The sequence below is a fragment of the Cervus canadensis genome, chromosome 14 (genome assembly GCF_019320065.1).
Source record: "Cervus canadensis isolate Bull #8, Minnesota chromosome 14, ASM1932006v1, whole genome shotgun sequence".
In the NCBI taxonomy this organism is placed as follows: Eukaryota; Metazoa; Chordata; class Mammalia; order Artiodactyla; family Cervidae; genus Cervus; species Cervus canadensis.
Window position 1 is genome coordinate 20,281,535 of NC_057399.1, and position 20,957 is coordinate 20,302,491.

General features: G+C 39.7%; 1 protein-coding gene across 9 annotated transcripts in view; it reads right to left on the bottom strand.

The window, feature by feature from the left end:
• Positions 1-8,316: 8,316 nt before the first annotated feature.
• The window catches only part of GCNT1 (glucosaminyl (N-acetyl) transferase 1), a 51,126-nt gene continuing 38,485 nt past the window's right edge, over positions 8,317-20,957 (bottom strand). For all 9 annotated transcript variants that reach the window (XM_043486580.1, XM_043486579.1, XM_043486584.1 and 6 more), the window contains 2 exons: positions 14,032-14,169; positions 8,317-12,791 (listed from right to left, as the gene is read on the bottom strand). In XM_043486580.1, coding sequence (XP_043342515.1) covers positions 11,365-12,651 — 1,287 coding nt within the window. In that variant the 5' untranslated portion in view covers positions 12,652-12,791; positions 14,032-14,169 and the 3' untranslated portion in view covers positions 8,317-11,364. The remainder of the gene's footprint in view (positions 12,792-14,031; positions 14,170-20,957) is intronic.

Consider the following 20,957-nt stretch of genomic DNA (forward strand, 5'->3'; position numbering starts at 1 on the left):
TCACACGCTCAGGCAGTGAGCAAAGAACAACAAATTACTAAAGACTGTACTCCCTGAACAGAAATATTTGCGGGCAGGGCAGAATACTTGAACTCAGGTGCAGCATTTCATTTTCAGTAAGGTTTTGTTTCACAATGAATATGGGATCTTCCTGGGCCAGGCATCGAACCAGTATCTCCTGCATTGGCAGGCAAATTCTTTACCGCTGAGCCACCAGAGAAGCCCCCAAATAGACTATTTTTTTAGAGTAAGTTTTAAGTTCACAGCAAAATTGAGTGGAAAGGGCAGAGTTTTCCTAGGTTTCCTGCCCCCTCATTACACCCCTATCCTTCCCTACTGTCAACGCCCCAAACCAGAGTGGTTGATTTGTTATAACAGATGAACCTACCTTGACATATCATCTTCACCCAAAATCCATAGTTTGTATCATGGTTCCCTTTCAGTATTGTCCATTGTGTGGATTTTGACAAGTGTATAACGACAGGTATCCACCATTTCAGTATCATGCAGAAAACAGTTTCACTGCTTAACAATCCTCTGTGCTCTGCCTGTTTATTCCTCCCCTCCCCGTCCCTAACAACCATTGAATTTTTTTTTTTACAGTCTCCATACTTTTGCTTAATCATTCAGGATATAACCTTTTATATTGGGTTCTTCCACTTGGAAATGGGGGGGGGGGGAAACCCCAGATGAGACCTATTCAAAGAGACATAAAATAGTATCACGTGTTCAGAAAACCAGGGCTTCCCAGGTGGTACAGTGGGAAAGAATCTGCCTACCAACAAAAGAGAGGCAAGAGATATGGGTTCAATCCCTGGGTCAGGAAGGTCCCCTGAAGTAGGAAATAGCAACTCATTCCAGTATTCCTGCCTGGAAAATTCCATGGAGAGGAGTCTGGCAGGCTACAGCCCCTGGGGTCACAAAGTCAGACACAACTGACCGACTGAGCACACAGGCGTGTTCAGAAACCACATGTGATCCAAACAGAGCATCATGTACAAAGAGGAGGACTGGAGAGGTACCCAGAGGCCAGATCAGGAAGGGGCTTGTGTCATTTGAAGAAATAAGGACTTATCTTTTAGGCAATAGGAAGTCATTGAAAGGTTTAAGAAAGAATGTGAAATTACCAAATTTTCACTTCTGACAAATCGCGCTGATGGTGGAGGTGATGTGTGACTTGGTCAAGTAACTTGACCTCTCTGAGCTACTTTATTCCTACATTTGTAGACTGTGGACAATTGTGTGCATACCATAAGACTGTTGTGAGGATTAAATGTGCTAATATATTTTGTTATTATTATTGTCGTTGTTATTGCTGCTGTTATCAGAAGAGTGAGAGGTCAGAGGGAAGGCGGTGAGAAGCAAATTCATCTGCTCCCACATGGTCTTCATCAACACAACATTATTATTCCAGAAAACACTTGTCCTGAAAGGTAGAAGTGGCAAATAGCTTCATTTTTCACTGCAGGAACATCCTCTAAGACCAATGAATTTTGCAATAAATAAAAAGCATCAAATGATGGTTTATACCCCAGGACTGTTTGAACCCTCTGCCTCAAAATCGTCACCTTCGCTGCTTCCTCCAACCCTACACTACTCTTCACTGTCATTATCCAAGACCCCACATCACCAGACCCACCAAGCAGAATTCAAAACCTCTGAAATAGCCGGGCTAAGCCCTCCTCCCTCTAGATGCTACCAGGAGCCTGGAGATGGAGCCTTCCTTCACTGGCCATTGGCAAGAGGCTCTGCTCTGTCTTATGACCAGATTGTTGGTGACATTTTCAGGAAGCCAGCATTCAAGAACAGGTGGCCTGGCAAGTAGCAACGCTGCAGGTGAGGGAGGAAGAGAGACTGATGATGACAAGAGAGGAGCGACTCAGTGAAGCATTATCGAGAAACCTTAGGGATAGGCTGTGGGGAGAGAGGACACTTCAGGATGAAAATTGAGTAACTGGGTAGACAGATCATAGAAGGATTTTCTCAAGTAGAGCCCACACAGTTTGGCGGGTATGATCTGGTACGTGCATTGACACCCATCAGAATCAGTCTTGTTGGGCTTACTCTGATTTCTAACCATTCAACAAGATGTAACCCCAAAGACCCCATCAGCAGTGGGAATGCCTGGATGCAAACAATTTGGCTGAGGTTTCTCGGGTTCCATAAATGAACATCATCTCCATGCTCTGCTTGGGTAGAATTCTCTCCTCAAAGAGAAACTCCACCTCTATGTGGCTGGGCCTGCTTTGGGCCCTCTGTTCTTTCTTGTGTCTTCCTACAGGCTCTCTCATGTGCGGATGTGAGAGCTGGACCATAGAGGAGGCAGAGCGCCGAAGAATTGATGCTTTCGAATTTTGGTGTTGGAGAAGACTCTTGAGAGTCCCTTGGACAGCAAGATGATCAAACTTATCAACTGATCAAACAGCAAAGTCAATCTTAAAGGAAATCAAACCTGAATATTCATTGGAAGGACTGATGCTGAAGCTCCAGTACTTTGGCAACCTGATGTGAAAAGACCCTGAAAAAGATTGAAGTCAGAAGGAGAAGGCGGTGACAGAGGATGAGATGGTTGGATGGCATCACCAATTCGATGGACATGAACTTGGGCAAACTCCAGGTATTGGTGATGGACAGGTAAGCCTGGCATGCTGCAGTCCATGGGATCACAAAGAGTCAGACTCGACTAAATGACTGAAGAACAAAGACCCATTTCTAAATTGCTAATGCTCAGAAAACATAAAATCCATTCTCACTGATGTAGATTTTCTTGAAAATTTGGGTGGGAAGACAAAGGAAGGGTGAACAACTCCTCCTGGTGTTAGCAATGGAGGTCTGAGGTCCCAAGAACCTCCTCCTCCCCCACCATCCCCTACCCGGGCAGAGCAGGATGACGGATCACCTGCCCAACAAGGAAAAGGTGAAGGCTCCCTTGGCAATCCCCCTCTGCCCTCAAGTTCCTCTCAGTAGGCTGACCCACTACCCTGCCCCCCAGTAGTCCTTTCTGGTCTGTTCCAGCTGATAACTCCTCTTCTCACATTCCTTAGCAAAATCCGTGCATTTACATAATTCCCTCAGCAACACAAAAGCAAGCAAATAGGGCTCAGCCAAACAAAAATTCTCTCACCTTCCCCAGGCCACCCTTCTTTCTTTATCTGAAGGTATACTTATTAGTTAGAGAAACAACGCTGACTACAGGAAAAGTATACTTAGATGAAGACTAGTCTCTGGAAACTGGAGGTTGGCACTTGTCATATTATTTTATGCCCAAATACTTCCCTGTCCAACCTCCCACGCCTTCAAGTGTGAAGATTGATGGCAGTTGTTAAAACTGTTCCCCTTTTCGCCTTCAAGACTCCTCTCTCCCACCTTTTCTTCTACCTTTAAGACTATAAGGGCTCAGGATTTCTGGCCCATCTCTCCCTTTCAGTCGCCATCATTAAAATGAAGTTCACCATGCTCCTCTGCTCCTGATCTCGGGAAGCCTTGGTCTGCAACAGTTTGGAGCAGGGCTTGGGTTCCCAGCCAGAGGCTGGGCTGGGTCACAGCAGTGAAAGCATCAGATCCCAGCCACTAGACTAGTGGTCAGTCACAAGGGCTCTTGCCCTTCAGCTTTGCAGAAAAGAATTCCCACAAAGACAGGAAGCAGTGAAGGCAGTAAAGCAGTTATTAAGACGAAAGACAACAGTCTGTGTAGATAGGCACATGAGCTGACTCAGAGGGAGAGTCCTTGAGTCACACCCTTGTGACCGTTTGAATTACTTTTAGGGAGTTATTTCTTCTCGGTTTCATTTGGCCAATCATTTTGATTTGCCTGGTTCACAGTCTATATTCGATATATCTCAGGTTCCTCCCATGTGTGCGCACACATCTCTTAGCCAGGACGGAACCTACTGCAAAGGCATCTGGGTAGAGCATCCCTTGACAGTGCTCCCCCTTTGGCCCGCAAGGAACCTGTTCTGTGCATGTGTGGTTGGGGAGGTCTCCTGAACAAGAAATGTGTGGTTTTGGCAGGGCCCAAACTCCTCCCTCAATTGTCCTGCTATTCTTGACTCAGTTTCCGTCAATAAAGAATGAACTCTCCAATTACTTTACCCTGGAGGGGTGGAAGGTTTGGAGAGGGGGGCATCTACCTCCTGCCTCACTCCCACACACTCTTTTGGGAATAATTTCAGCAAGAGTCAAGGGTTCTTTCTTTTTGTTTCCATCCTTGGCATTTCTTTTTTAAAGTGCTACACTCAGAGCAGCACAGAGTCTGGGGAATAGATGAGACAGTTGAGACAGAAAGGAGATGAACAGATCAGAAGAAAATCTTTTTTTTTTTTAAAGATGCGCTGTTTGTTACAGATTCACATACTTCTTTACCCTCTTTCTAAATTGGGCCAATAGTAGATTCCAAGGTTGTTGTGAAGTAAGAAGTATTAAAAAGTGCTTAGAACATGCAGAAAAGAAATGCTCAACAAATATTAGCTGTTGTCATTATTCTCTCAATGGGCTTCAAGGAACATATTTGAAGGGGCATTTTCCTTTAGAAAGAGAGGTAGGGAAAGCTTCCCCAAGGGAAAACATGTCTCCTTTGAATAAAGTTAAATGAAGCACCTCTGACTGGGCCAGCAAGAGTTTACTAGTAAGTTTGACAAAGAAAGTAAACTGTAAATAGCCAGCAAGGAATGTTTAAGTTCTTGATTAGCTCTGCAAAAGTAAATCTTTAAAAAAAAGAAAAAAAGTGTGTTTTTTAAAGAAAGCATTGGTTTTTGTTTCTTAGCTAATCTTAAAGGTAGTGAAGCCTTCACATGAAATGCATGAAAACTATGGAGTTAAACAAGATCCTCCTTCTGTACGAAGATTGCTCATCCAAGTGACTCCTACGCTACCCATCTGAATTTTTTCCTGTCCTGCTGAAGAACATTTGTTTTGCATTGGTATGCAGCTAAAAGAACCAAACTATCCTCACCTAGTAAGCAATTAACACTTGTCTGGGATCAGAAAATGAAATTCCATCTACAGAGCACCTGGGATCCTGAAGTCAGGTTGACAGTCCTTTGAGACTGGTTCAATGACTCTTCTGGAAAAAGTCCTCTCCACCCAGGATATACAACTGGAGTATCTTACAGGGTTGCTAGAGTATAAGGACTCGGGACACAGTGAAAATCACCAAAGCTTAAATCTAAAAATATTTCTGTAGGTAAAAGAGGATTGCTCCAGGAAATCAGGGCTCCTTTCCCCCAATCCAGCAAGTAAAGGCCAGGGGTAAGGAGTCTAAGACTCCCTAAGGCAAACCATATGTGGAAAATGCTCCAAATAAATATTTGGCAAGCATCAATTTTATAGAACTGGAAGGAATAGTTCTCAAAATATCAAGATGTGATATTTCAGGGAAATTCTGAATGTTCCTTTCTGTTCAGCATCATTTTTTTTTTAACATAATTGAGATCACATTATAGGTCCTATTCAGTTTGTTTACTTCATTTAACCTACACTAATTTTCCATGGCATAGGCATACTATAAGAATATTTCATATTCCCAACATATGCTTTGTAAAGTACATAATTATTCCTCTATCACTGGAGATTTATGTATTTTTACATTTCACCATAAATAAAGAGCTGATAAAAACTGGGTTTAAATGTGGATCCAAATCTCTGGTTATTAGCCTAGGATATTTTCCAAGAAGTGAATTATTGATCAAAGAATTTGAGTGTTTTTAAAGACACTGCATGATAGGTTTTAACACTCCTCCTGCAATAAGTGCATGCGTTTCTCAATATAGTCTCACAAAATAAATAAAACCAAAACTGGTGCACAGGAATTGGGTTTTAGCTTATTGAATTTCAGTTTTTCATATTAGCAATTTGTATTCTTATTTCACCTTCTGTGAATACTTCCCTGTAGTTCAGATGGTAAAGAATTTGCATGCAATGCAGGAGACCTGGGTTCAATCCCTGGGTCGGGAAGCTCCCCTAGAGAAGGAGATAACAACCCACTCCAGTATTCTTGCCTGGCAAATCCATGGACAGAGGAGACTGGCGGGCTACAGTCCATGGGGTTGCAAAGAGTCGAACATGACTGAAGTGACTTAGCACTAGCACTCGTTCATTTTAATCTTGGCATCTTAATACTTTTAAAAAATATATTAATATAAGGGGTTGAGAGAGAATGGTGAGTAATGACTAAAGGGTACAGTTTCTTTCTGGAGTGATGGAAATGTTCTAAAACTGACTGATGTTATACTAAAACCCACTAAACTGGAAACCTTAAATGGGTGAATTGTATGGTATATGAGTTATATCTCAAAAAGCTGTTTTTAAAATAATATTAGCAAAAATAACTTCCATATTTCCCTCTTTCAAAATTTGTTGGCAAATTTTCTGAGTCTGATTGTTATTTGCCTTCTCATATTCAGGAAACATACACTTTGAATTAAATCTATTATCTATTCCTTAATGAATCTCATTGTTTTTATTTGGAAAATTCCCTTACATGCAAAGACAGTCACCAACAAGTTCTTCCAATTTATTTTCATCCTTAATCCACCTGGATTTTCGTGCACATTACAAAGTTATAATTTAATGTTCTCCAAACAGGTACTTATTAAGTTTATCCCTGTCCCCTCTTCCTCACCATGTTCCAATGATTGCTATGCAATGTTTATATATACCAGCATCTATTTCTGGGCTATTATTGCTTTCAGTCTGAGAGTTCAATTATAACTTATAATACTCTCTTAACATTTATATACAGTATTAGTTGACTTCATTAATCCCTTTCAAAGCATTCTTAGCTATTCTTGCACACTTTTTCCTTCTGGATGAAATTTAGAACAATTTTACCAATCCTTTGAGATTATGACACTGCACTTATATTTGAATGATGGATTAATCTGGGCAGAACGGACATATTTAAAACATTTACCAGCTAGGAGCAAAATTTTTTTTAATCTACAGAAGTATTTTATTCATTAGGTCCCACACATATCTTAAGTTTGAGCTTCTTGCCATGATCAAAGATAACCTATTCCCCTTACATCTTAAAACAACTTTTTTTTTGCTTGAAAATGGAAAAACTGGTTTTTGTATGTGTGGCAGTATTTGCTAACGTCTTATTAATTTCAAGTCCAGATTTCTGAGCATTCAACTTGGACTATCATCTGCACTAATGAAAACAGCCTTTTCTTTCCCAATACTTATAACTCATTTCTAGTTTGGGTTTTATTACACTGAAAAACAGTAAATCAATATTCTGATGACAAGCTCTGAGCACTTTAAGCATATATTAAAATTAAATCCTTGACAAGCAGACTTAAAAAGGATACATAAAGCTCTCAAGCTTTCAAGAAAGAGCTGAGGTTAATCAACTGTGCCACATTGTAGAGTCTGCTTCATCTAAAATGAGGCTAAAGATTTTGTATACATAGAGCTGATTCACTTCATTGTACAGCAGAAACGAACACAACCATTGTAAAGAAATTACACTCCAATTAAATAATAAAATGGGGCTAAAGAGCACCCAGAGTCAGCCTGATGGCTCAGACGGTTAAGAATCTGCCTACAATGCAGGAGTCCCTGGGTTCGATTCTGGCGTCAGGAAGATCCCCTGGAGAAGGGAATCGCAACCCACTCCAGTATTCTTGCCTGGAGAATTCCATGGGCAGAGAAGCCTGGTTGGGCTACAGTTCACGGGGTTGCCAAGAGTCAGACATGACTGAGGGACACTCATGAAGAGAACGCAGAAGGGTTTACCAGATCAGGTGAGGAGACACCTGGAGCTGGCACTCAATACTCGGGGAGAGGGGGGACTTCCCTCTTCCCTCTGGCGTGCTCTCCACATTCAGACCGCAGCAAGTAACGACCTGTTAGTATTTATGGTCACTGTTGCTCAGCAGACCTAAGCTTCCTCAGCAGATATAAGCTGAAGCTAGTGATGCCCAGAAAGCAACACTGGCTATTAAACTGCATCCTTCTAAAGTTCCCTGTGTAGCTCTTTTGGCATAAACTGTGTTACTCTTTTTACCATAACCGCACCCTCTCTCAGACATTTCTGCCTAAGAATTAAATTTTATGCTTTGAATAACTACTCACACAAAACAGTTGTTGGTTACAAACTATCAGATCCAACTACTAAATTTAATATTGGGGTGCTGGTAGCTAACAAAAAATAGTAACTTATGTAGCTAACAAAATAAGACTAACTTGTGGAGACAAGGCCCCAGTTTCTGAATAGCTGATTTTAATGGTGATATGCCTACTTCCAAATGCATTCAGTCACACTCTTATTCAAGAGAGTAAAACCCACAGTAACCACATGTGTCATGAAAAGTCTTGCATTTACTGATTTATTTTTACCATAATGAGAAATGATTTTTACTTTTCTAAGCCAACTAAAAAAGTTCAGGTCAGTTTACTCTACTGGTGAAATGAAGTAAAACATGGCTTCCTCCTCCCCCAAATGACTACAAGGAAAATCCACATATGTTCTTTCATCTAAGTAAATTGTACTCGAATGACACAAATATCAACACATGTTTAGAGACAATAGTAGTTGATTTTCAAGGCTGAGTGGTGGCTTACCATGGTCTGAGAAAAGCCTAGGTAATCACCTGTCAAGGAAGAACTATTTTTGTTAATTCTTATTCTTAACATGAATCTTGATCAGCACTTCATTAACTAGAATACTTCCATTTAAAAAACTGCAGTTTCTGTACGTTTAAGGATTTATTTGGGAACACGATTTCTAATAATTCCCTATAAGAGACCTTAAATGACAGTAAAAGAAATTAGTGTTTAATAACTGACATATAGGAATTTAAGTAATATACCTTTCCCAAAGAACTTACATTTCCTTTTTTTTTTTAAGAACTTACAATTTTGCTCCTCCTGAATCTAGTATGGGTTTCCTTTCGAAACTATCTTCTTGACTCTTCCAGTTGTTTGTCCCACTAGTATAAATTTAAGTTATGTTGAAAAGCATAAAATTAAAAGTCCTAATGGCTATATAATCCCTGTAAAGCTATTAGCAATAGGGTAATATTCAGACACCTTTAAGTAAGTAACCTTTCTAGAAAGAAAAGTTACCACAGTTTCATAAAAGATGGTGGGTCCACAGTTTTAGAGTGGGGCTTGGAGAAATGGATTCTAAAATCATTGTTTTTATGTCTATGGGGAGAAAAAAAATCCCTCAAAGCTGCCAATTTAAACGTGAATAAGATTTAGTCACACTACAATAAGAGCAGTGCTATGAGTGATAACTTTAGATATTTATAAACTTTTTTAACTTTCAATTTTCAATTTTGTTAAATTCAAAAATCCATACAGTTGAAAGCACACAGGCATGAAGGTAACAACCAGTGAGTCCAGGTGAAGGTTATATAATGTTCACTGTACCATTACCTTTAACTTTCCTGTAACTTTGTAAATATTCAAAATTAAAAGTGAAAATGTCTATAGTACAGTAGTCAAGACACCATGACTGAAGTTAAGAAAACACAAGACATAGACATGAAGTATGTCACTGAAAATCATGAGTTCTAGAATTCTTTTTTTTTTTTTTTAAAAAGGCCTAACTTACAGGTAAAACTTTTCTTCTAAAAGAGAGCATGAGAGAGACACGCAACATGCATTAAAAGAACAAGTTGGTTTAGAAGTCAACAGAGACAGAACGCTACGCATACAATGCCTTCACTGACATCATGTCTTGAATTTTCAATGCGGGTATATTTTTCTTGGTCCAACATTGGCTGCCATGTTAAATCATGCAAACCAGAGCAATCCACTGATTTGCACATTTACAAATGATAGTCTCCCAAAGTGTGAAACTTCCATTCAGGAGGGTCGGTGTAACAAATCTCTCCATAAGATAAAACTGTTTCCTAACTCCATGGAATAAAATGTTTTCTCAGCTGAATGCCTGAACACTGTGTGATATTATGAACTTCCCATATACTATTTAAGTTGGCTAAGTTTTAACAATAAAGTTCATGGATTTAATTTTTTTGACATCTCAGGTAAAACTTTTTGACATCTCATGATAAAAACTTCCTATGTCCTGTTAGATCTTTGGCTGAATGCTATCACCTTAGAAAAAGTGCAAGTTGGTGCTTTTTTAAATATCTTCATTTACTTTTAGACATGAGATAGCAATAGCAACCACAAATCTCTCTTTTGGTGAAAAGTAGAGTAAAAACTATATGCTAAAAATAATATCAATACTGAGACAATCTGTCCCAAACCTAATGTTCCCCTTTAGGATTCCCAGGCCTTCAAGCACAGTAGGTGGTACAATAGCACGTCTTTCCCCTCCTCATAGGTTCTGAGAGAGAAGGGAACTTACAATGAAAGAGCTGAGGACTAACCAGTGGGCCGGTAACTTGAAGAAACAAGAAGTGGGGAAGCCAGTTCCTTTCTAAGGGTGACAGAAGTGGCAGCTAGATGCAAGAGTCTGGAGCATGGACACAGCTGATCCAAAGAGCAATATCCTTAATTTCTGGGGATAGTACAGATTGGTGCTTTTTAACACTCATTAGAAATTGTCTACACATGACTCTTCACCCTATCTTAGTTCTACAGGTCAATTACTACCAAACATAAGAGAACTGAGGCTGTAACATGGGTCACTATGAAAACTAGTTTATATACAGATGGATAGCAGGGTGTGGGGAGACTGGAGGACAAGAGAGACATATTTGAAAAAATTTAGTGTTACTCTGTAGACACTATAACAACCCAAGATACCTTAGCTTCTTAAGTAACCTAAGATGATTCACAGAATCAACTAAACTAGAAATTGTTTCTTTTTTTCTTTTAAAAACACATATACATTGTTAAAAGCGAAAATGAGAAAGATTCACATTCAGTCAAGCCCGTTTTTTCAAGTTCCCTGAGATGGCATATATAGATACACAACATAGCTCAAAGTAACAGCAGAAAGTCAATCATTTACAAAGATCATTTCGATTAAAGCCAAATTTCTTTTTCAACAAACATAATCTACAAGATAAATTATATCCCGACTGGGTTATTGCTATAAATCTATTCAAATCAGGAAAACCCGTCATATTTAAAGCTCTTCCAAGTAATTTTGGCACAAGTCAAATCTTAAAAGTTTTTTAAGTCCCTGAGCTCTTTAAAAGGCTAGCTTGCCTTCAGCCTCTTCCCCAGCTACCTTCCCCTACAATGCCTTGCAACCTGCCCGAGTCTCTCATTAACTGTAAGTCCAGGCTTAAGAATACAACCTTTCTAACCGACCCTGCTCTGCAGAAAGCATGTCGCTTCTCTGGCTTGAAGAATCCAGTTGGATTCTGGAGGTGGAAGCATCAGATGGGGGTAGATCTCCTGCCTCCTTATTAGTATTTCTAAAACTGCCTACAGCGTTCAGGGTTTCAACGTCTCCAGGGCTTTATGCCTCAGATGCTCATCCAAACACTGGATGGCAAAGAGGTCGATGTCCGGGTCGAACTTGTTGGCAAACAAATGGTGCACGCGCAACATCCAGTTCAAGTCACCAGCTCCGAAAACGCACACGGAGCGCACGTGGACGCCGCCGCACGGCGGGTAGGGGGCGCCCTTGGAAACGTCTCCTTCAAAGTACTGCCATTTAACAAACCTGGCAATCGCCTGCATGTCAGACGTGTCGTACTTATGGCTTAAGGACAGTGACCCTGGGACTTCGGGGATCCTCTGAATAGTGGCCCAGAGATATTCGTCAGGGCTGTATGTGTCTTTGGCCCACTCCATAAACTTTTGGATATTTTGGTTCTGGAGCACATACTCCACATATTCCCTACTGACCACAAAATAGGCACTTCCCGAAAACAGAGGTGTTTCAAGAGGTGGATGTATTTTGTCAGTTCCCGTGTTGGTCAGCTTTCCATTCACGACTTCATAATGCTTTTTCCACCTTTCTTTTTTATGGGATGGCATTCTCTCCGTTTCTAGGTTGTTCTCACCCATCAACAACTTGAGCTTCCTGACAATTTCCAGGTTGGTTTTAATAGGAAAATCCATTCCGCAGAGATTTATCAGGTACTTCCAGTCTGCATTCATCCTGGAGAGGTCCTGCATGCAGTTAAGGTCAGCCTGAACCCGGCTCCAGGACGCATACACCACGCTCTCCAGCTGACTGGCGACAAAGACATTACTGAAGCAGGATGCCACGCCCACAGCTGCAGCCAAAAACGAGTCCTCTGATTTTGTGTCCACATGAATACAATAGAAATTCTGAGGCATGTAGATGGCCCTCAGGAGCCTGTCAAGCATTTCAATTTTGTGATGAACCACTATAGAATATGCTATTGGAAACTCCGCCTCTTCTTTACTAAGTGGTTCTATAATATATTTGCGCTTCTTGATGAAAGAAGCACAATCACCAGTCATGTTTATGTAGTCATAGTTTGTCCATCGAGTGCGCTTCTTAAATTTCACTGTTAGAGTCTCAAGCTTCACCTTTTGGATTTCATCTACATCACCCTGTAGAATTTTGGTGCAATTAATATTACTACTAGGATTCTCTTCAAACAGCTCCAAATGTCCAAAATTTACAAATTCAGGCTTTTGATGAATTCTTAAAACAGTGAATGTGACCAGCGAAAAAGCAAGAAATAAGAAGTAGTATTTAGTGGGATAAGAAAAAAGTTTCCTCCTCCACAACTTCCTCAGCATTTCAACAACTGGGGACTTGGCTTTATTAAGGGTAGTCTTTCAGGCTTCAAGCAGTACTGATTTCCTCTCTGTCGTGGTGTGGAGATTTGTCAGTTTGCATTTATCAAAAGTGCAAAGGCATCTTGAAATGGACGATAGCACTAAGAGAAAAATAGAAAGGGTACACACACATATATAAATAGAATCTTTTACGACATCTTCTCATCAGATTCAAAAACTGTCCTCTTTGCTACGAGGTCAGAAGACAAAAACAAAGTGGGTCAATCCGAGAAAAGTGTTAAAGGATACCCATCATCTCTAGTATTAATGCCAGATTATCTTTTTTAAAAAGTTGAGTACAAGGATATGCTAGGATATCCTATAATCAACACTTTACCTCTCAGGTATATTGAGGTGCAAAATACAGTTGAAGACCTATAGGCTATAATTATTGAATTCTCCATAGCTGGTGAGTTTTGGTGTTTATTTTGCAGGGGAGGAGGGGTTATTGTTGCTTTTTGTTTTTCTTTGGTTGTATTGCATAGCATGTGGGATCTTAGATTGAACTGCACCCCCTGAGTAGAAGCATGGAGTCTTAACCACTGGACCACCAGGGAAGTCTCAGTTGGTGAGTTTTTGATCCTTGGCCAGTGGTAATTAGCATCACTTGCCTAGAAATTATTACTAATCTGGGTTTCTCCAGACACATCCATTAATGTCCATCAGTTGGCATCAGCAGCCCCAGATATTTGAAGAGATCAGATCCATTCTACTCTTCATCAACTTAGGAATGGGGTGCACTTAAGGAGACGTTCAGAAATGACTGTGGCTGCTAAGAATCTCTGAAGGAAAAGCAGGTCAACTGGATTTTCAAAGTGGAACAGAAAGTTTCAGGTGAAAGCAGGTCAGATTTAGAACTGTTCTGGGTTGACCTCACTTTGTTCAATTCCATACCAGGCACCACAGGAAGAGAAAATATACACGACCCACAATAGAGAAACAGCTTTGTATTTCCTGCACTGGTTATAACAGGTTATAATAGTTAAGCCTTGCTGAAAAACAACACTTGTATGCAAATTGTAACTTATGAAAGACTCTCTGTCTGCATTCAAATTCCAGGAGCCTAATCCATTTTTATTATGGAAAATGTTTACAAACATACAGATGCTGTTTCATTTTCAAAAGTCAATTTTATTACTTGGCAACTGGTTCTAACAAAGAAAATCAAATACTGTCAACTCTCTCAAAACCAGATTTATAGAGATTTGAAAAATTTTTAACACCAGAATTAGCACTACAATTTTTTAACACTTAATTAGGAAATAATTTGTGAATATTGACCATAAAAATAATTGACCATCATTAGTACAGAATAATATTACAAAAGTACTTAGACTTTACCATTTAAAATCAAGAAAAGTCAGGATGAATTAGTTCTCCGATTTCAGGTAACATCCTGTGCCCATGTAGAGTGCTTCTTATGCAGTCAGGTTTCTTAAATGTACCAGGCATCCAGCAGTGGTGTTATGTCCCATGAGTCTTTTTAAAAAAAAAAAAAAATGTGAAACAAAAAGAAAAATTTTTGAAGAGATACATACGCCCATGTAAGTATACACACACACTCATAAAGCATACTGATCCATTAATTCGACATATTCACTTTTTTCTTCAAAATGATGGCTGATCATATTCACTTTTTTCTTCAAAATGATGACTACTTGATGTCTCTCTTTTAAAATTTTCTTCTCTCCAGTCTTTTTTTTTTAACTCTGTATTTGTGGATAAACATTTTAAAGGTTTGAAGACATCCTGCAATTTAGCTTGAACTTTTTAAAAGAAAACTCTGGTAGCATTTCCCAAAATGTGTACCTAAGGAACAGCTTAATAGTCCTATATGATTGGAAAAGTCAACATACTTTATGCCTGCTGTGAGAATTTCCAGTGCTCACTGGCCCACTGAAGACAATCCTGCAGCTGAATTAGTTGCTTATCTCATCTTCTTTCAACTGTCTTGTCTATTACCCCATTCCAAATCTTTAATGGAAAGCAACATTCAGAGATACTGTTAAAATATGTAAGCATCTTAACCATTAAGACATCCCCAACCATTATGCCCCAACCACTAAGGCTGAAGAAGCTGAATGGTTCTATGATGACCTACAAGACCTTCTAGAACTAACACCAAAAAATGATGTCCTTTTCATCACAGGGGACTGGAATGCAAAAGGAGGAAGTCAAGAGATACCTGGAGTAACACGGAAGTTTGGACTTGGAGTACAAAATGAAGCAGGGCAAAGGCTAAGAGAATTTTGCCAAGAGAATGCAATGGTTATAGCAAACACCCTGGTACAACAATAGAAGAGAAGACTCTCTACATGGACATCACCTGATGGTCAATACTGAAATCAGACTGATTATATTCTTTGTAATAGAAAATGGAGAAGCTCTACACAGTCAGCAAAAACAAGACCAGGAATGGACTATGGCTCAGATCATGAACTCCTTATTGTAAAACTCAGACTTTAAATTGAAGACAGTAGGGAAAACCACTAGGCCATTCAGATATGACCTAAATCAAATCCCTTATGATTATACAGTGGAAGTGACAAAGAGATTCAAGGGATTAGATCTGATAAAGAGCCTGAAGAATTATGGACGGAGGTTCATGACATTGTACAGGAGGTAGTGATCAACATTATCCACAAGAAAAAGAAATGCAAAAAGGCAAAATGGCTGTCTGAGGAGACTTTACAAATAGCTGAGAAAAGAAGAGAAGTGAAAGACAAAGGAGAAAAGGAAAGATACACCCATCTGAAGGCAGAGTTCCAAAGAATCGCAAAGTAAGGAAACTTAAGAAAACCTTCCTAAGTGAACAATGCAAAGAAATAGAGGAAAACAATAGAATGGGAAAGACTAGAGATCTCTTCAAGAAAATTAGAGATACCAAGGAAACATTTCACCCAAAAATGGGCACAATAAAGGACAGAAACAGCATGAACCTAACAGAAGCAGAAGATATTAAGAAGAGATGGCAAGAATACACAGAAGAACTATACAAAAAGAGATCTCAATGATCTGGATAACCACGATGGTGTGATCACTTGCCTAGAGTCAGACATCCTGGAGTGCAAAGTCCAGTGGGCCTTAGAAAGCATCACTACGAACAAAGCTAGCAGAGGTAATGGAATTCCAGCTGACCTATTTCAAATCCTAAAAGATGATTCTATTAAAGTGCTGCACTCAATATGCCACCAAATTTGGAGAACTCAGCATGGCCACAGGACTGGAAAAGCTCAGTTTTCATTCCAATCCCAAAGAAGGGCAATGCCAAAGAATGTTCAAACTACTGCACAATTACAGTCATTTCACATGCTATCAAGGTCATGCTCAAAATCTCCAAGTTAGGTTTCAACTATATATGAACCAAGAACTTCCAGATGTTCAAGCTGGATTTAGAAAAGGCAGAAGAACCAGAGATCAAATTGCCAACATCTGCTGGATCACAGAAAAACCAAGAGAATTCCAGGAAAACATCTACTTCTGCTTCACTGACTATGCTTTGACTGTGAGGATCACAACAAATCATGGAAAATTCTTAAAGAGATGGGAATGCCAGACCACCTTACCCGCCTCCTGAGAAATCTGTATGCAGATCAAGAAGCAACAGTTAGAACCAGACACAGAACAACAACTGGTTTGACTTCCCTGGAGCTCAGATGGTAAAGAATCTGCCTGCAGTGCAGGAGACCTGGGTTTGATCCCTGGGTCAGGAAGATCCTCTGGAAAACAGAATGACAATCTACCCCAGTATTCTTGCCTGGAGAATCCCATGGACAAAGGAGCCTGGTGGGCTACAGTCCATGGGGTTGCAAATTAGCAACTGACATTACTACTGCTACATCAAGGCTGTATATGGTCACCCTGCTTAGTTAACTTATATGCAGATTACATCATGAGATATGCAGAGCTGGATGAAGCACAAGCTGGAATCAAGACTGCCGGGAGAAATATCAAATAACCTCAGATGTGCAGATAACACCACCCTTATGGCAGAAAGTGAAGAGGAACCAAAGAGCCTCTTGATGAAGGTAAAAGAAGGTAGTGAAAAAGCTGGCTTAAAACAACATTCAAAAAACTAAGATCATGGCATCCAGTTACATCACTTCATGGCAAATAAATGGGAAAAAAATGGAAACAGTGACAGACTATTTTCTTGGGCTCCAAAAATCACTGCAGATAGTGACTGCAGCCATGAAATTAAAAGATGCTTGCTCATTAAAGAAAAGCTATGACCAACTTAGACAGCATATTAAAAAGCAGAGCCATTACTTTGCCAACAAAGGTCCGTCTAGTCAAGGCTATGGTTTTTCCAGTAGTCACATACAGATGGAAGAACTGGACCATAAAGAACGCTGAGCCAAAGAACTGATGCTTTCGAACTATGGTGTTGGAGAAGACTCTTGAGAGTAATGCAAGGAGATCAAACCAGTCAATCCTAAAGGAAATCAACCCTGAATATTCATTGGAATGACTGATGCTGAAGCTGAAGCTCCATTACTCTGGCCACCTGATGCAAAGAGCTGACTCACTGGGAAAGACCCTGATACTGGGAAAGACAGAGGGCAGAAGAAGGGGACAACAGAGGATGAGATAGTTGGATAGCATCACTGACTCAGTGGACATGAGTTTGAGTAAACTCTGGGAGTGGGTGATGGACTGGGAGGCCTGGCGTGCTGCAGTCCATGGGATCGCCAATAGTTGGACACGGCTGAGCAACAGAACAGCAATGAGAAAGGTATTTAACCAAACTGAGAATTTCAATTAAAAAAAAAAACAAAACAGAAGTTATAAGAAAGAACCAATAGAACTGATTATATAGAAAGTATAACAAAAGAATTGAAAAACTGACTAGAGGGGCTCACAGCAGGTATTCCTTCCACAGAAGGAATAAGTGGAAATGAGGAAAGGTCAAGTGAGAGTCCACAGTCTGAGGTACAAAAGGAGAAAAGAAGAAAGAAAGAGGACGGAGCTTCAGAGATCTGTGAGAAAACATTAAGCACATCAGCAAATGCATAACAGGAATGTCAGAAAGAACGTGGAGCAGAGGATGCGAGATAAGGAAGAAAGTTGTTGTTGTTCAGTTGCTAAGTCGTGTCTGATCCCTTCGCATCCCTACGGATTGGAGCATACCAGGCTCCTCTGGCTTCCACTGTCTCTCGGAGTTTGCTCAAACTTAAACCCAATGAGTCAGCGATGCTAAGAGGGGGCTGCGTTCATGCATGGGGGAGGGTGAAGACAAAATGTGAATAATGGCTGAAAACTTTCCAAATTTGACTTTTTCCAATTTTTACTTAAGTATAGTTGTTTTATGAGTTTTAGGTGTACAACACAGTGATTCAATATTTTATATATTATGCTCCATTTAAAGTAACTGCACAATGATAACTATATTTTCCTGTGCTGTACAATATATCCTTGTTGTTTACTTATTTTAGATATAATAGTTTGTGTCTGTTAATTCCGTATACCTATTTTTGCTCCTCTTCTTCTGCCTTCTCCCTACTGGTAATTATCAGTTTGTTCTCTGTATCTGTGAGGCTGTTTCTACACTGTTTTTTATATTGATTTATTTTTTTAGATTCCACATAAAACTAATAACAAAGTCTTGTTTTTCTCTGCATGACTTATTTCATTAAGCATAATACTCTCTAGGTCCATCCACATTGTTTCAAATGGCAGCATTTCATTTTTTATGGCTGGGTAATATTCCATAAAATTTAGTTTCTTTCCATATCTTGGCTATTGTAATTAACACTAATATGAATCCTGGGGTGCATGTATCTTTTCAAATTAGTGCTTTCATTTTATTCTGAGATATATCCAGTAAAAGAACTGTTGAATCAGATGCTAATTCTATTTTTAGATTTTTGAGGAATGTCCACACTGTTGTGCACCATCACATAGTGACTGCACCAACTGACATTTCCACCAACATCATACTAAGACTCCCTTCTCTCCACATCCTCACCAACACCTATTATTTGTAGATTTTTGATGACAGCAATTCTGACCGGTATGAGGTAATATCTCATTGTGGTTTTGATTTGCATTTCGCTGATGATTAGGGATATAGAGCATTTTTTTCACATGGCTGTTGGCCATCTGTATGTCTATTCTGGAAAAGTGTCTATTCATATCTTCTGCCCATTTTGTGACTGAATTGTTTGGTTTTATTTATATTGCATTGTATGAGCTGTTTATATATTTTAGGTAATAACTTCTTATTGGTCATGTCATTAGCAAACACTTTCTCCCATTCAGCAGGTTGTCTTTTTGTCTTGTCCAATGGTTTCATTTGCTGTGCAAAGAGCTTTCAAGTTTACAATTAGGTCCCATTGTTTATTTTTATCTTAATTCCTTTTACCCTAGGAACAGTTCCCAAAAAATATTGCTATAATTTTTATTGGAGTATTTTCTGAATGTTCTCTACTAGGAGTTTTATGGTTTCAGATCTTACATTTAGGTCTTAATCTATGTTGAGTATACTTTTGTATATGGTATGAAGAAACAGTCTTCTAATCTTGTTCTTTTATATATAGCTATCCACTTATATGCAGAGTACATCATGAGAAACACTGGGCTGGAAGAAGCACAAGCTGGAATCAAGATTGCTGGGAGAAATATCAATAACCTCAGATATGCAGATGACACCACCCTTATGGCAGAAACTGAAGAGGAACTGAAAAGCCTCTTGATGAAAATGAAAGAGGAGAGTGAAAAAGTTGGCTTAAAGCTCAACATTCAGAAAACTAAGATCATTGCATCTGGTCCCATCACCTCATGGGAAATAGATGGGGAGTCAGTGGAAACAGTGTCAGACTTTATTTTTTTGGGCTCCAAAATCACTGTGGATGGTGACTGCTGCCATGAAATTAAAAGACACTTAGTCCTTGGAAGGAAAGTTATGACCAACCTAGACAGCATATTAAAAAGCAGAGACATTACTTCGCCTACAAAGGTCCGTCTGGTCAAGGCTATGGTTTTTCCAGTGGTCATGTATGGATATGAGAGTTGGACTGTGAAGAAAGCTGAGAACCGAAAAATTGATGCTTTTGAACTGTGGTGTTAGAGAAGACTCTTGAGAGTCCCTTGGACTGCAAGGAGATGCAAGCAGTCCATCCTAAAGGAGATCAGTCCTGGGTGTTTATTGGAAAGACTGATGCTGAAGGTGAAACTCCAATACTTTGGCCACCTCATGCGAAGAGTTGACTCATTGGAAAAGACCCTGATGCTGGGAGGGATTGGGGGCAGGAGGAGAAGGGGACGACAGAGGATGAGATGACTGGATGGCATCACTGACTCGATGGGCATGAGTTTGAATAAACTCCGGGAGCTGGTGATGGACAGGGAGGCCTGGCGTGCTGTGATTCATGGGGTCACAAAGAGTCGGACACGACTGAGCGACTGAACTGAACTGATCCACTTTTTCCAACAACATTCACTGAAGAGACTGTTCTCCATTATAAATTCTTGCCTCCTCTGTCATAGATTAACCGTAAGTATGTGGGTTTATTTCCAGGCTCTCTGTTCCACTGATCCATGTGTCTGTCTTTGAGCCTGTGCCATGTGGTTTTGATTACTATAGCTTTATAGTATATCCTGAAGTCACGGAGTGTGGTATCTCCAGAAAAAAAATGAATAATGGCTGAAATATTCCAAATTTGACTATAAAAAAATTAACCCAAATATCCAAGAGACTCAGTGAGCTCCAAGTATGCAAAAAAGGGACAATCACTTTGGCAGACAGTTTGGCAGTTTCTTACAAAGCTAAATATAAGCTGATCATTCAACCCAGCAATCACACTCCTGGCTATTTACCCATATTGAACAGTGTATACACATAAAACCAGGCATGTGAATCTTTATAGCAGCTTTATTCATAATTGCCAAAAACTGGAAGCAATTAAGAGGTCCTTCAATAGATGAATAAATAACTGCGGTACATCTATAACATGGAAAATTATTCAGTGATTTTTTTTGAGCTACCAAGTTATGAAAAGACATGGCGGAAGCTTAAACATGTACTGCTAAGTGATGGAAGCCAATCTGAAAAGGCTACACACTCTATGAGTCCAAGAATCATAGACAAAGCAAGGGAATTCCACAAACACATCTGCTTCATTGACTGCTAAAGCCTTTGACTGTGTGGATCACAATAAACTGTGGAAAATTCTTAAAGAGATGGGAATACCAGACCACCTTACCTGTTTCCTGAGAAATCTATATGCAAATAAAGAAGCATGAGCTAAAAGCAGACATGAAACAAC